Source organism: Manduca sexta, unplaced genomic scaffold (assembly GCF_014839805.1).
Source record: "Manduca sexta isolate Smith_Timp_Sample1 unplaced genomic scaffold, JHU_Msex_v1.0 HiC_scaffold_1612, whole genome shotgun sequence".
Lineage (NCBI taxonomy): Eukaryota > Metazoa > Arthropoda > Insecta > Lepidoptera > Sphingidae > Manduca > Manduca sexta.
Window position 1 is genome coordinate 1,171 of NW_023592494.1, and position 15,506 is coordinate 16,676.

General features: G+C 33.6%; 3 protein-coding genes and 1 pseudogene across 3 annotated transcripts; 2 read left to right on the forward strand and 2 right to left on the reverse strand.

Annotated features, from left to right (window-relative positions):
• Window positions 1–1,144: 1,144 nt before the first annotated feature.
• On the reverse strand, window positions 1,145–8,790 carry LOC119191525 (polymerase delta-interacting protein 2-like). Its single transcript, XM_037445414.1, has 6 exons — window positions 8,609–8,790; window positions 8,252–8,531; window positions 4,317–4,494; window positions 3,790–3,953; window positions 3,103–3,308; window positions 1,145–1,443 (listed from the first exon to the last, which is right to left on the reverse strand). Exons 1-6 carry the CDS (start codon window positions 8,695–8,697, stop codon window positions 1,155–1,157), a joined length of 1,206 nt encoding a protein of 401 aa, XP_037301311.1. The 5' UTR covers window positions 8,698–8,790; the 3' UTR covers window positions 1,145–1,154.
• A 278-nt stretch (window positions 8,791–9,068) lies between these two features.
• Window positions 9,069–11,292, forward strand: LOC119191522 (annotated as a pseudogene).
• A 1,088-nt stretch (window positions 11,293–12,380) lies between these two features.
• On the reverse strand, window positions 12,381–14,369 carry LOC115452521 (actin-related protein 2/3 complex subunit 3). The gene is made up of 6 exons (XM_030181073.2): window positions 14,249–14,369; window positions 14,088–14,167; window positions 13,818–13,994; window positions 13,522–13,717; window positions 13,220–13,281; window positions 12,381–12,821 (listed from the first exon to the last, which is right to left on the reverse strand). The coding sequence occupies exons 2-6, from the start codon at window positions 14,091–14,093 to the stop codon at window positions 12,726–12,728; spliced, it is 537 nt and encodes a 178-aa protein (XP_030036933.2). The 5' UTR covers window positions 14,094–14,167; window positions 14,249–14,369; the 3' UTR covers window positions 12,381–12,725.
• A 287-nt stretch (window positions 14,370–14,656) lies between these two features.
• On the forward strand, window positions 14,657–15,457 carry LOC119191524 (coiled-coil domain-containing protein 86-like). Its single transcript, XM_037445413.1, is given in 3 exon segments — window positions 14,657–14,952; window positions 15,142–15,211; window positions 15,214–15,457. Coding segments are annotated over 3 exon segments (495 nt in total). The 5' UTR covers window positions 14,657–14,758; the 3' UTR covers window positions 15,445–15,457.
• Window positions 15,458–15,506: the final 49 nt, after the last annotated feature.

The following is a 15,506-nucleotide window of genomic DNA, read 5'->3' on the forward strand; positions in this document are numbered from 1 at the left end:
AAAAACATTAACCTCAAAATAGCTTTTATAAAATTTCATACCTGTGAATAATGCATACCTACCAAAAAAAATTTTTGCTCCTCTTTCATAATAAATATTCGATTTTTATTAGTTCTTATTTTTCCCGGATTTCAGATCAACATAGCTGACAACCCTATTTACACTAACCCATTCGTCCTTGGAATATTAGCCGGCTAAACTAACACGCGAAACTCGACCTATTTTTCATGTACATAAGGTCGAGTTTAATTATTAAAAGAATGCAAAACAATATTGTTCGTCGATATAATTTTTGTGTTAATAACGATGGCGGACATATCGAAAATAAAAAAAATTGAATAATAAGTGCTGTGGCTATGAGTGTGTAATTACTGATTAAGAAATTATTGCTGTGTCCATACCACTTTACCTACTTGCATACGTGCATACAATACAAATACGCTCCGCTTAGCCCGAGCGACGCCGCGCGCCCGCACTCTCCGCTACCCCCGCGGTGAGGTAACAACTCAAGACTTTTTGTGACGTTGCCGATTGTGAGGCAGGTCAGTCTAAATATTTATAAATGGTGTTTGCATATCACTTTGATTAATCAGTTATTTAAGTTGTTTGAAAAAATACTTTTGTATTTTTCACGCGATTTGTTTTGTACTATTAAGAATTAATACTGAGTATGTGTAATATGCGTGGTTTGAATTTAATGCCCCTCTCGTGTATCAACCCTGTATAATATTTCGTTAAGGAGGAACTTCAAATTCTTCAATATTGTGAGTATATTAAAATAAAACACAAAATTATAGAATACTGTAATTTATTACAGATCTAGGAATTATTTAATAAAGCCTAAGGAATTTTTATATTACAAACAAACGGATGCAATGAACTTCTACTGTTTGTCTAAAAATATCAACAAATAAATAGAGCTAACGTAAATCATCACTTTTTATTTCTAGCAAAAAAACGTCTAAAATAAAAAATATGACTTGGTCTGATGTACATCACAATGAACGCATTCATCACATCCTTACGAACCGCCAAAAATATTTGTCTACAGACGCGAATCTTCATATTCGCCAATCGTCAACATGGAATCCCACGGTCCTTTCGCAAGGTTTTCATAGCCAATTCCGAACAAACAAAAGGTTAATTTCCTATTCCTAAACGAAATCTACATAATTTCCAATTACAAAAATTCTTGGCCACACTCTCACTATGTAATGTTTATCTTTTCTACTCAATGACAACATCACTGGAGTAAAGAATAAATATTTAATCACGCGGATTTGTGTGGGGTTGTGGTGCCGGGGCGGAGGCGGATGTGACGTCACGCGGCGGTGGTAAAGAAGCGCCACCGGAGCGCCCTCGTCCGGCTTGCTCTCCAGCGAGAACGGCGGGATGCGACAGTCGAACGTGTACCCGTCCTCGCGCTCCATTCTAAACGTGCCCCTGGAATGAAATAACGTTGATGTATGTGAGTTCAATTTCTATGGTCATTATATGCACAAAATAAATTATCATTGGACGGACTATTTTACAAATCAAATTTGGTTTGTTCATCCAAAGTCATTGTTATAAATATAGCCAAGTTCATTCGGCTTCCTCGGTGTAATGCAAATTCATCAACTGCATAATATTATAAATTATCAAATGCCATGATTGATTAGTGAGTTTATAAACATTTAGCGGCGGTCCCAGCCAGGAAGAAGCCATGGGCGAGAGCAAAAATATTGACCACTAGCTAAACTAAAAATATAGACAAAAATTTTGCCCGCGGCTCCGCCGCGTTGTAAAGTGTGTTTTGGCTAAAGTTTTCCGTTATAAAAGTAGTAATTTCCGGGAGCCTATGTTCTTCCCAGGGTCTCAAATTGTCTCCATACCAAATTTCATCTTAATACGTTGGGTAGTTTTTGAGTTTAATACGTTCAGGCAGACAGATGCAGCGGAGGACTTTGTTTTATAATATATTTTTAGAACTTTTTAAGAGGAACAATCCCGTCATACATCATTGTTGCATAACTTTAACCGTTTACGCAGCGCACACAACGGAAGCTCTCAAAACTAATAATTTTTCCCCGTTTTTGCAACATGTTTCATTACTGCTCCGCTCCTGTTGGTCATAGCGTGATGATTTATAGCCTATAGCACTCCAGGAACAAAGGGCTATCCAACACAAAAATAATTTTTCAGTTCAAACCGGTAGTTCCTGAGATTAGCCATTACTGCTCCGCTCCTTTTGGTCATAGCGTAATGATATATAGCCTATAGCGCTCCACAAATAAAGGGCTATCCAACACAAAACGAATTTTTCAGTTAGAATCGGTAGTTCCTGAGATTAGCGCGTTCAAACAAACAAACAAAGTTTCAGCTTTATATAATAGTATAGATTTTTTAGAACTTTTAAGAGGAACAATCCCGTCATACATCATTGTTGCATAACTTTAACCGTTTACGCAGCCCACGCAACGGAAGCTCTCAAAACTAATAAATTGTCCCCGTTTTTGCAACATGTTTCATTACTGCTCCGCTCCTATTGGTCATAGCGTGATGATATATAGTCTATATCACTCCACAAATAAAGAGCTATCCAACACAAAACGAATTTTTCAGTTCGAATCGGTAGTTCCTGAGATTAGCCATTACTGCTTCGCTCCTATTGGGTATAGCGTGATGATATATAGCCTATAGCACTCCACAAACAAAGGGCTATCTAACGCAAAAAGAATTTTTCAGTTTGGACCGGTAGTTCCTGAGATTAGCCATTACTGCTCGCTCCTATTGGGTATAGCGTGATGATATATAGCCTATAGCACTCCACGAACAAAGGGCTATCCAACGCAAAAAGATTTTTTTAATTTGGACCGGTAGTTCCTGAGATTAGCGCGTTCAAACAAACAAACTCTTCAGCTTTATATAATAGTATAGATATAGATTAGTAGATAAGTTATTTTCGTGGTTAACAATGTGGTGACCTTAAAAGAAAGTCGTCAGCTAAGGCATCGCGCTAGGCCCTGGGCGCTAGCCCGGTTCGCACCACCACCTTCCCCCTGCTCCTTCCTTTACAGCGCTACTATCTTGACCATGTACTAAATAGTGTTGTGTAGTTACCACATGTGTCCGCTGGGCGCCTGCAGACTGACGTGGCTGCTGTACTGGAAGGCGGGCGCGTGGCGCGCCAGCACGGGCTCCTGCCCCACCACGCCGCGCCCGCGCACGGTCTCCAGCGTGCCGCTCAGCGAGAAGATGCGCCAGTGCCGCTCGCGCAGCTGCACCGCCGCCGCGCCCAGGTTCTCCAGGCGGATGCAGTAACGCCACTACAACATATTTACTTCAATGGTAGCTTCTGAATGCAATACCGTCAATAACTTATTTAAAGTCCGCGCGCAGGCTCCGAGGAATCCTATTTAATATCGAGGTAATGATGATGTTATCTCATTTCTTACTAATATTACTCTTCTACTCTTAGTCATATTATAAAGGCGGAAACTTGTGATAATGTTTGGATTTTTGGATGTATGTTAGATGTGAACATACAAATAGCTGAACGGATTTGTTTGTAATTTGGCTCTCGGAATGACCATATCCTGGATCAACATCAAGGCTGCTTATCCGAATTATTAGCAATGATAAGGACGTCAGGTAAGACTTTTCGCACGGTCGAATTCGCGAGCAACACCTTTGACAAATAAAGGCTACAAATAATAGCCACTGAAATCACAGTTTTTAATGGAAATTCGAATTGAGAATTCAAACTTGTTTAGGACCATTCAAAATATATATTAAAGCTTAGCTTACCCAGTAGACAGCAGAGTTCTGGGACTCACGGCTGCCCATGTAAAATGGTATAACAGTGACGCGCACGCCCTCTGTGGTCTCGCGGTGAACGTCACTCAGTTCCAACCACGGATGGTTCTTCTTTTGCCACGCGCGAAGCGTTTCTTGCGCTATGAAGGGGATCTACAATGGAGTAGTAAAAAACAATAAATTTACACAATAAATACATACTAAACAAATATGCAGTTTTTACTATATAAATAAACCAAATTATACTACTTTATACTGCTCGACATTAAACCTTGATTTAGGTTTAGGCCCATGCAAACATGTTTTTAAAATAACTGACCATGTATTTTAGGTACGCGGACTTTTACGCCTATTGCGTACATACATTCTATGAAGTTTGTGTTAGTACACATGAACAGAGGTTCCGAATTCTAACTGCGATGAATTTATTGAGCACCTTGAATCTTAAAAAATGGTATGCACAAACTATACTCCATAAAATATCAAAAGAAAACAATTCAATGGTAAGTAAATACTACCTTTGTCTGGATTATGCATGAGAAACTTGTCAAACAGCTCGTGTTGCAGCGGCACGCGCTCCACCGACGTGTAGGGTATGATGTCGTCATGAGCCACATAGTCAAGCCCTGGGATGGCATATAGACTACGACTAGACTCCTGGTTACCAAGGAACGTTACTGCCTCCGTTTGAGCTCGCTAAAACAGTTATACATGTAAATAGTAGTATGTTCAACCAATTAAACTATATTTAAGTCAATTGATTAATTGTATTATGCTGTCATAAGCGTGTTTGTTAGTCAATTTTGCTGTGGTAATTGAGAGTCAGTCAGAAAAGACGGTTCTGTTTTATTATATCGGTAACTAGATTATACTATAGTTTTACTGCTGTTTATCAAACAAGAAAATACATTATGAATAAATGATGTATGAAACCTAGATAGGATGACAGTTCGTTTAATGTATATTCCAAATCAGTAGTAAAAATTGGCTGCATTTGACTTACTGCCCTCTCAATTACCATGGCATCATTGCACTGTACACATCAATATGATTGCTGCTAGTGTAAGTATATGAAAATATTGGCATAATTGATAAAGTAGTGCCCACATAAATTTTCCAACATTGTGTTTATGATTTATTATTGATCCTTTGAAACTATGAAAATATTTTTCCTTATTGCTGTTTCAAAATTGCATTATATGCAAACATAATAATATTATTGTAACAAGAAATATGGCAACAAAATAGTCTATGGGGCATTCCACGTGAAGCGGGCACGAAAAAAAACTCGATGTCTCAGATTTTCGTAATATTTCATTATGTTATACCTGTATATGTCCTCGATCCAGATACAAAATATTATTAAAGTATAAAGCCTGGTAAGCGAGTTAAAGGACTTTGAAGTTTTGACTGGCCAGCTGGTATACGCCACTTCGAATCCAATTATCAAGTTTTTAAATGTTACAATAAAATAAATAAAGCAATGAAATAAATACTTCATTTAATGAGCTTTTATTTGTATTTTTGAAATTGAAAAATGTTTTTTCTTTGAAAAAATGTGTTTGAAAGTTTCAAACTTGAATTTCACAAAGTTGGCATATTTATATTTCTTTTTATTTTTTCTAAAAATAGCTACTATTGTATAGATAATCCCTGCGAAGTTTCATAATGGGCTGAAAAGTAGTTTAGGAGCTAGACCGATTACAGTGCCGAAGCGCGGCGGTCGCCAGAAAAAGAGCAGAAATAGTAAAAACTTTCAATTAAACTAAATACTTTCGATTAGAGTATTTTATCATGTTTTGCATCGCTCTAACGATTCAATTACATCTGATTATAATATAAAAAAATATATTTATATTACTGACGGTGCACAACAACATTTGAAACTTGGCAAGGATAATATATAAATACAATATTGGCTATTTTAGTAGAAAAAGTTATTATATAAATATGCCAACTTTGTGAAATACAAGTTTGAAACATTAAAATATATATGAATAATAATAATAAATAGTAGTAGTAATAATAATATGAGTTTGTGGCATTGATGTTCTAGCCTACATGTATAAGCGGTCGGGTATCGTGATGGCTTTGTTTAATGCGTTATGTAAACTAGCCTGTGTCTCCAGACGTTTTAGGTTACCACCGAGACCGTCAAATTGCCCTTCTGCCATGTGAAGTGGCACGAAAATGAAATTCTGCATCTTTACCACAATCCTGTTTGAAATATAACAAGTTAATACAATTAAATCTTTTTAAAATGTTGTTGTGCACCGTCAGTAATATAAATATATTTTTTATATTATAATCAGATGTAATTGAATCGTTAGAGCGATGCAAAACATGATAAAATACTCTAATCGAAAGTATTTAGTTTAATTGAAAGTTTTTACTACTTCGCTCTTTTTCGCGACCGCCGCGCTTCGGCACTGTAATCGGTCTAGCTCTAAACTACTTCTCAGCCCATTATGAAACTTCGCAGGGATTATCTATACAATAGTAGCTATTTTTAGAAAAAAATAAAAAAATATAAATATGCCAACTTTGTGAAATTCAAGTTTGAAACTTTCAAACACATTTTTTCAAAGAAAAAACATTTTTCAATTTCCAAAAATACAATAAAAAGCTCATTAAATGAAGTATTTATTTCATTGCTTTATTTATTTTATTGTAACATTTAAAAACTTGATACTTGGATTCGAAGTGGCGTATACCAGCCGGCCAGTTAAAACTTCAAAGTCCTTTAACTCGCTTACCAGGCTTTATACTTTAATAATATTTTGTATCTGGATCGAGGACATATACAGGTATAACATAATCAAATATTACGAAAATCTGAGACATCGAGTTTTTTCGTGCCGCTGCGTGGAATGCCCCCTATGCCAACTATTCTACTAGAGAACAGGATAAAAAATGTAAAAAATTTGATTTACCTGTTTCAGTAAATGAAATAGGTAAGAGTAGATTAATGAAGTATTCTAGCCTGAAACCGCCTTTTTAATTGACCAAGTTGGACTAGAATAATTATTATGAACATTCTGCTACATGAATCTAATGCAACAAGAACCATATATGAAATGTAAATTGTGTAAAAGGAACTAACAAATTGTCAAAATAATAGTTTGAATAAGATTTTAAATAGATCATAAATAATTTGTATAATGATAAAATGTCATACACATTTTTTATTAGTGACTAATATTAAAATGTATTGTATTTAAACACTAATTCAACAATTTAATCACAAACTTTTGCATCCATATTAGTACATTCAACAAACCAAATAGTTAGTCCAAATATGACAATGATTTGTATTTTTTTCAATTAATATACCTTTTTCTTCCATTCTGGCCTCATGTCGATGTTTGTGTGCACAGTCAAAAATATAAAATATTTTTATTAAATGTATAATTAAACTATGTTTCCAACCAAGTTATATACTGCATGGGTATATTATAATGCTAGCATTACCCCTATTAAATCAAAAAATAATAAAGTATTTCACTAAAAAATAATATCATACATGATTTATATTAATCAGGTCAGTATATTGATGTAACGATGTTTCATAATAGTATTGTCATATTAGCAATACCAGAGACAAATAAAGTCTAGAAGTCTTTACACAAATGAAATGTTAATTCAATATATTTTAGTTTCATACAAATTAAATCAACTAATCTAAAAATTAAGAAAGCTACTGAATGTCATGAAGAATAGCATATTAATATTAAATATCTAATTTCTTCTACTTTACGTATCTATAATGATTTTTTATGTTAATATGAATATTAGATAAAATTATTTTGTGGATTTTATTGTAGTTTTTTATATACACATTTTCTCCCAACATTTCAAAGACTCTGTAGCTTTCATGGTCACGGGGCAGGGTCTTACCTCAGATGTATCCGCACCTTGACCAGAAATGTTGCAAAATCTTTGAAACATCAATAGAAAATTATAATATATAAAATGGTATAAACTCTGCAAAATAGTTTTATATATGTATCATTGTACAAACAAGTATTGTCTATCCAAGTCATGCATATTGTTTATTAGTCTACCATAATAAGTATACATATAGGTCAAGGCATGTAAATTAGCACCTCATCTCGAATCAACCATGTAATATTGTAAGTAAGAGAGAACACAAGTATGTATGTGAACATATTGGCCCACAACTATACAAGTTAAACCAACATAATCTAATTGGTTACAATGTATGAAAATTATTGTAAGCTATGCAAAAAAAACATTAAAACTATTTTAATTATTCACAACAGTAATTATGAAAAACACTCCATGCTATTAAAATATTTATAAAAATAATACTAATTTTATCTTAGCATGCTGAATGTTTAGGACAAATATGTGTTTATGTTCTAAATTTAAAATTATCTACAATTTGATACAAGAGAATACGCATTGTTTTTGTATAAACATAACCACTTACTATGTATGGTGCATCCCTAGTGTCAATGAGGACCTGGTAGAATGTGTGAGTCCTGCCTTTAACTTCTTTACCAGCGTTCGATAAAGAATCTCCGGAGGCCTCAGCGGACGCCGATGTTTCTGGATTCTCCTTTTTGTTAGTAGCATCTCTATCATACACTCTTGCTAGCCACGGAAACAGTATCACACCGCGATATCCGAATACTTTATGCAATATTAGTTGTCCTGTGTCATATTTTCCGGTGGTTTTAGGCACTTCTAACTTCCCCACCTCAGCTAATCTGTAAAATACGGAACACACTCCACATAGGTTATGTACGTAATACCAAAAGCAAAACTAGTTAAATATTAAACAAACCTAGTATAACTAGCCACATGAGTTAATAATATTCTAGATGTTGTTATACGTAATGTATGTGCAGGCACAAATCTTAGCAATATCTCCATTTTATCATTTTATTAAATTGTATTTTTTTTTCCTATTTTTGTTTGACACTTTTGAGTTTTGACAGACAAAAGCGAATCAAACAAAATACCAACAGATGCCGCAATTTGCCTGCAGAGGGACATTTTAATTATTCTGATATAAATATTTTTTAGTTCAAAAATATGCATCAATCATCATCATTTTCTTTATATTTTTTTGTATCTCTTCTTTTGTATGCAAAAACTTTATAATTGAATAGTAAATCTATTTATATTTCATTTAAATTGGATAGGCAACGGTTATTTCTGAACGAAAAGCAGGAGGACATTGGTGTATAATTATCCAGAGAACACATATTAGTAATTATAGCATTAAACATTGCTGTATTAAACCTTTTCCACACATAAAAAAGCTCGAATATTGAACATATGTTTTGGCAACTGGAACATAGGGTAAAAGTTCAACTTTGTTCAAAGGGCAATCTTATTTTTTTATACTTTTTATTTTTATTTGTAAGATAAATATCTACATACATATCATCATATAAATATGTTAATAACAATATCTAAACTTGTTCAAAATCTGGGTAAGTTTTATTATAAAATAGAAATTACATTGACGACTTTAGTAGATCGAGACACTAAAATTATACCTTTTACTTTTATAAGTTTCTTCCTATGCACTAAATGTAATTACTTCAACTACTCTTATATCAATTTTATTAACACGATATTGTTTCGATACTCCAAGTGGGACGATATATTTGTCCACCGAAGTGCCCACAAAGCTATGATTGTTTTGACACAATTTTATAATTTTTGTAGCCCCTGCAACTATTCGGCATTCAAGATGCATTGCTTCCTTATCTTCTTTACCGGATACCTACCAAATGCTATACAAAACATGCCGTGACTTCGCCGAAGGAGAATTAAAGCCCAATGCAGCTAAATATGACCGGGAGCATTTGTATCCCTGCGAAGCTATTAAGAAAATGGGTGAATTAGGGCTTATGTCCATTGCGACGCCTGAAGAACTTGGTGGAGCTGGGTTAGACTATCTAGCATATGCCATAGCTCTAGAGGAGATATCTAGTGGCTGTCGTCGCTGGTGTCATCATGTCAGTTAATAATTCCTTGTATCTTGGCCCTCTACTGGTTGGGGAACAGAGAAACAAAAAAGGAGTTTGTAACACCATTCTGCACTGGTTAGTTTTTTTGTTTTACTGAGCAAACAATTTAATGTCCACTTATTTGTTCTTTTTTTAACTAAACATATTCTAAATTCAAATAATAATACAGTTTATACTAAAAAGAATAATACAACTCTTCTGGGTACAATTCAGTATATATATGTATATTGCACATACATTATTACTTTCAGGAGATATTGTAGGCTGTTTTGCACTGTCAGAACCTGGTAATGGCTCTGATGCTGGTGCAGCATCAACAGTAGCCAAGATTCAAGGAGATAAATGGGTCCTCAATGGAACAAAATGTTGGATTACCAATGGGTATGAAAGTAGAGCTTCTGTAGTGTTTGCAACCACAGACAAGAGTTTAAAGCATAAAGGAATTTCAGCATTTATTGTTCCAAAACCAACAAAAGGATTGGAGTTAGGAAAAAAAGCCAAAGAAAATATTCTGGGAGAGCCCGGCTTTGGATTTAAAATAGCCATGGTGACTTTAGAGCGCCAGGCAGAATTGGTATAGCATCTCAAGCCTTGGGCATTGCACAGGTAATGGTTGACCAAAAAATACCCTATCATACATAATTCATATCTTTTGATGTGTAATTTGCATTGAATGTTATAATTATTGATTTATTCTGATGTCAATTATCCAAAATAATTTAGGGACATACATATTCAGAAAACTGGTTTATTCAAATAATAATGTATCAAACTATATGCTAACTATTGGTCTGTCAAAGTGAGCCTGGCTATTCCATTAAGAGGTTGTTTTATTAATGAATGTTTGGATAATCCAACACTTTTTCTGTACTGTTGTGATTATTTTCCAGGCCTCCCTAGATGTAGCAATAGAATATGCATCCAAAAGAATGGCATTTGGAAAGCCCATTATGAAGTTACAAGCCATACAAACCAAGTTGGCTAACATGGCACTCCAGTTGGAGTCGGCGCGCCTCCTGACGTGGCGTGCTGCATATTTGAAAGACCATAAACAACCCTATACCAAAGAGGCTGCTATGGCGAAACTGGCCGCGTCCGAGGCAGCTACGTTCCTTTCTCACCAGTGTATACAGGTACAAAAAATATTTCATAGGTCTTTGAGTTTGATATTTCATCGAAAATTTTATGAGTAGCCAGTTGTAATTCTTTTGTTTTAAATAATATATTTCCTAGATGTTTCATACATGATTCCTATTCTTCAATGAAACTATGATGTATTGATTTAATGTATTGAGGCAATAATTTTAGTGCATAATATAACACAATTTACAATCTATTGCAGATCCTTGGAGGCATGGGTTACGTATCAGATATGCCAGCAGAAAGGCACTACCGTGATGCTCGTATTACAGAGATATATGAAGGCACTTCCGAAATACAAAGGCTGGTCATTGCAGGCCAGCTAATCAAAAGAATCACGGTCTAAACTGAGATAGTTGTCTTAAGTCTGAGTTGTAGTAACCTTAAGATTTCGTAAAGTATTCGATCTAGATTATAAGTATTCTGAAATAATATGAATAGCAAAATTTTATAAACTAAAGAAATCACTGATGTCAAGTCAATTTGTACATTTAAGAAGTTTGCATACTTTATATTTCGAATGAAAAAGATCTGTAAACATTACAACTTGTAAACAAAGGATACCTTTGTTTAAATTATTTAACCAAGTCACTGAATTGATACAATGTCATTATTCTGAATATTTTTTTGAAAATATTGTGTTCAATGCTCAGGTTCAATGTATGCATTCTTATTTGGCAACTGTAACATTCAATACCTCATTTAGACTATTGACGAAAAACGTATTGAAAAAAGTAAAAAAAAAACGTTTTTGGGTACTATATTTAAGACATATCTTAGTTTACACCATCGAAACTTTTTTGTATGAATCCACATGCTCAAGTGTTCTTATATTAAAACTGACCAATTACCATGTTTACACATAGCATGTTATGCAGCTAACTTTATGCTTTACTCTTCAATCCTTATTCAATCCATGATGTACATAAGCAAGAACAAAAATATTCTTATACTGTTCAGTGCCAAATAAATTAGTCTATAAGCTGATTTTTTGAACATTTTGCTATAAATATTTATACACACATTTTAGATGAATTTTATATATTGTATAATTATTTTAGGAAAATATATAATGTCTTAAATAGTATAAAGCTTAGACTAGCAAGTTTTCCAGCAATTTACTATGAAAGAACTTTGAGATGCGTTTATACTAGCGGCAATAATTCTATGGAGACTATTTGCCGTAAGCCCTGTTACTTTCAAAATTTGTAGAAATCGCCGTCACTATTTACGACGCGAAAAACAGCTTGCGGAAAATAACTTCTGCAGGTTTTGCTAATATAAATCCCACTTTGGAAATAATAAAATTGAAATATTTATCATGTTTTCTTTTAATCCTCGTTCAACAATACCCTAACATGCTGTTTGTTTTTTTTATTATTATCAATGATTTTTATATTAATTACAAGTATGAAAGTAAATAAAACAAACATATTGTAAATCAAAGTTTATTAATTTTTTTATTTACAGATACTGTTAATGTTCTTTTGAATACATAATAAATAATGACAGGCAACAGTGAATTGCTGCTCTATCATTCTTTATAATTATAATTTTTTTATGCACCAACATAATAAACTATGAATAATAAGTCTTTATGAATCAATCTCAATATGAACAAATGCATTGTTGTAGAAGGTTTAAACTCAAATAACTGTGACATTAATTCCTATAATTAACACCAATAAGTAAGTAGCCAAGGAGTACAAAGTTGTATACTGCCGAGGTTAAGTAAAAAATACATCAAGAGTGGTATATAAATGCTTTTCTTTGACATTTTCATTGTCCAGGCCCTGACAGAGACTTGTCCATGAATTTCCTTTTGGCAAAGCATAACCACCACTTGCTAGGTTTCCCATCCTCAGTTGCAAATACCTGAACAAAAATGTATAGTTTATAATAATGTGGCAAAAAAAAACATCTCTATGGTCAATTACCAAGGTTGTACTCTAAGAACCCTCTGTTAAAAATAAAATATTGCTATTTAAAATATTGACTACAGCACTAAACCAATGAACTACCCACGGGTGCAGCTGCCACACATGTAGGGTTTGTCCCATACTAGCATTAGATTGCATGTGACATATGTATGAGTGAGACACACAACACTCCAGTTGTGTGCTATGTGCACACTCATTGGGCTATAAACACAATGCCACAATCAATGTGTTAAACTATTGTATACTAAACTTTGTTAAATTGAAATAAATATCTATTTGCAGCCTGCACAATACAATTCATTTAAATATTGTCTTTTATTTTCATTCACAGACCTTTTCACAAACTCTGCCACCAGTCTCATGTCTCAATTGTTGCAAGTACTGTCTCATCAAATCTGTAACAGTAATAATATAACATACATTAAATTTATATAATCAAAAACGGAATAATAATGTGATTGAATAAAAAAACCTAGTTCCAATCTTATAAATAGCTTAAGCTTATACATGTTATAATAATGAAGGTATAGATTGGAACTACAACAAATTGATACAGACATATGTTTAGAGCTATATATTGGCAATGAGTTAAACAAAACAAATTTAAAATATATAAACATTTTACTATAGCACACCTGCTTCCTGAGAACTAGAAGGCTTGGCATACACAGAATTGAGTGGGAATCCTGGCTCCCCGGGAATGTCAAACTTAGAAATGGCCAACATGTACATCTCCTGTTGGCCCTGATTCTTGTTGGAACATTTCTGAAGTTTCTTCAAGCACTCAGAAATATATAATGTCAGATATATGAGGACTCTATCGGCATCAGACTGAAATAGTATTGAGTGCATATTACATATATAATAGTATATAGAAGCATCTACCTTCTGACAATTATTTTCCTTAGTATAATAATAGATAAAAATTTACCTTGATTTCATAGAACCTAAAAAACACATTAGCTTTAAAATAATTGAGCGCCTCATCGATAATATCCAGTTCAATCTTAGGGCTGAGCGGAGCCGGGCCCCGGAACGTAGTACGAATAGGTAACAGCGCTAGATTACCCACCGACTGGGTGTAGTCCGTTAACGTTGAGTGATACGCCTAAAAATTATAATATTATACAGTTACCATTCCTTAATGTTCTTTGTTTTAAGTATTTAAATAGTTATAACGCATAAATATAAGGAAACTCACAGGCATGTTATATTTTATCACTTTCCTGAAACTGTTATCTTCTTGTTGTCTATTTCACTTTATTTCCTTCGTGAAATATTCTGAAAAGTATTACAACTTAGCTATAAACTGCAGTACATTTATTTATTGATGATTTTATATGAGACTTTACTAGATACTACCTATATTTTAAAAACTAAATTGGAATGAATCACTCCGTTGGTACTCGGTTGAGCCACTTTTGTAATCAGATTTGTAACAGAATTTGTAATTTGTCAAAATGTCATTTTTTGACAAGCGACGACGAGTCATAGACAAGTAGCTCAAAGAAAATAAAATTATGTGTTTTCGGCACTGCGTAAAGGAAATAAGAACAAGCAGCTAATGTTGTGCATGTATTCAGTACAAAATAACAATAAGGAAGAATAATCCTAAATCCATAAAAATCCTAACATCAGTCTCATAACTCTGAATTTGGCTTTCATAGCTCTTATATTATCAAGTCAGCTGGTGTAACTAATAATTATGAACGTTCGATTCGGCTTTCTATAAACTATAAAAGCGAAAAAATATTTGTTTTGGTTGTCATGTTCTGACGTCTATTGTCACATTTGTCATTTCCATTTGATTTGTGCACGTGTGTTCTATAAGTGTTGTAAACATTACTATTTAGAAATAGCAGAATAATAAAAATGACTGACGAAACGCAGAGTAAAGTCTTATCAATTGTAGCAAACATTGTAAATAGCAGGGAAAACAAGGATGTTACAGAAAATAGGGAAACACAAGGTAACGAAACATCAAAGTCCCAGAAGAAAAATAAGACAGATTCTACTATAAAAGGTCGTCCAAAATCAGGAAAGTTCTGGAAATCTAGCAGGGAACGGTAAGTGGTCAATTAATATGTCTTATCACGAATTTTGTAACATTGTGTGAAATTATGTAAACAAAAAATAACCTAAAAATTGTTTGATAGTTTTTAAAACGAGTTTAGAGCTTATTTTGTAATTTAAGTCACTGTATTGGATTTCACAACTATAGTTGCTTTTATCTAACTTTAAAACTATTTTCTAAGATTTTCATCAATAAATAAAACAAAAGGCCTCAAACAAGATTTCGAAAAGAAAACAGCCTTGCGCTTAGAACCTCAAAAAGAACAAAAGAATTATCAAGGCAAGTTATGGAGCAATTGAAAGAGAAAGAAGTAAAACGTAAAGAACGAAGACGAGAAAATCTGAAGAAGACTGAAGAAAATAGACGTAAAGCAGAAGTTGTTCAAGTTATAACAAATACAGCAAAACTAAAGCGCATGAGGAAAAAACAACTGAGATTTATCGAAAAGAGGGATACTAACAAGGAGATTGAAGCCAATAAATAGATCATTTTATAAATTTTGCAGTTTTTTTTGTAAAGTTCATACAACTACTACCTCCTGCGTAC

Coding starts and splice junctions, on each gene's coding strand:
- LOC119191525 (XM_037445414.1), bottom strand. CDS start 8,697: ATGGAGATATTGCTAAGATTTGTGCCTGCACATACATTACGTATAACA. Junction 3,309..3,789: donor AGAACTCTGCTGTCTACTGG/GTAAGCTAAGCT, acceptor AATATGTTGTAG/TGGCGTTACTGCATCCGCCT. Junction 1,444..3,102: donor GCGCCCAGCGGACACATGTG/GTAACTACACAA, acceptor ATTTCATTCCAG/GGGCACGTTTAGAATGGAGC.
- LOC115452521 (XM_030181073.2), bottom strand. Junction 13,718..13,817: donor TTAGGTTCTATGAAATCAAG/GTAAATTTTTAT, acceptor ATACTATTTCAG/TCTGATGCCGATAGAGTCCT. Junction 13,282..13,521: donor TTCTAGTTCTCAGGAAGCAG/GTGTGCTATAGT, acceptor TTACTGTTACAG/ATTTGATGAGACAGTACTTG.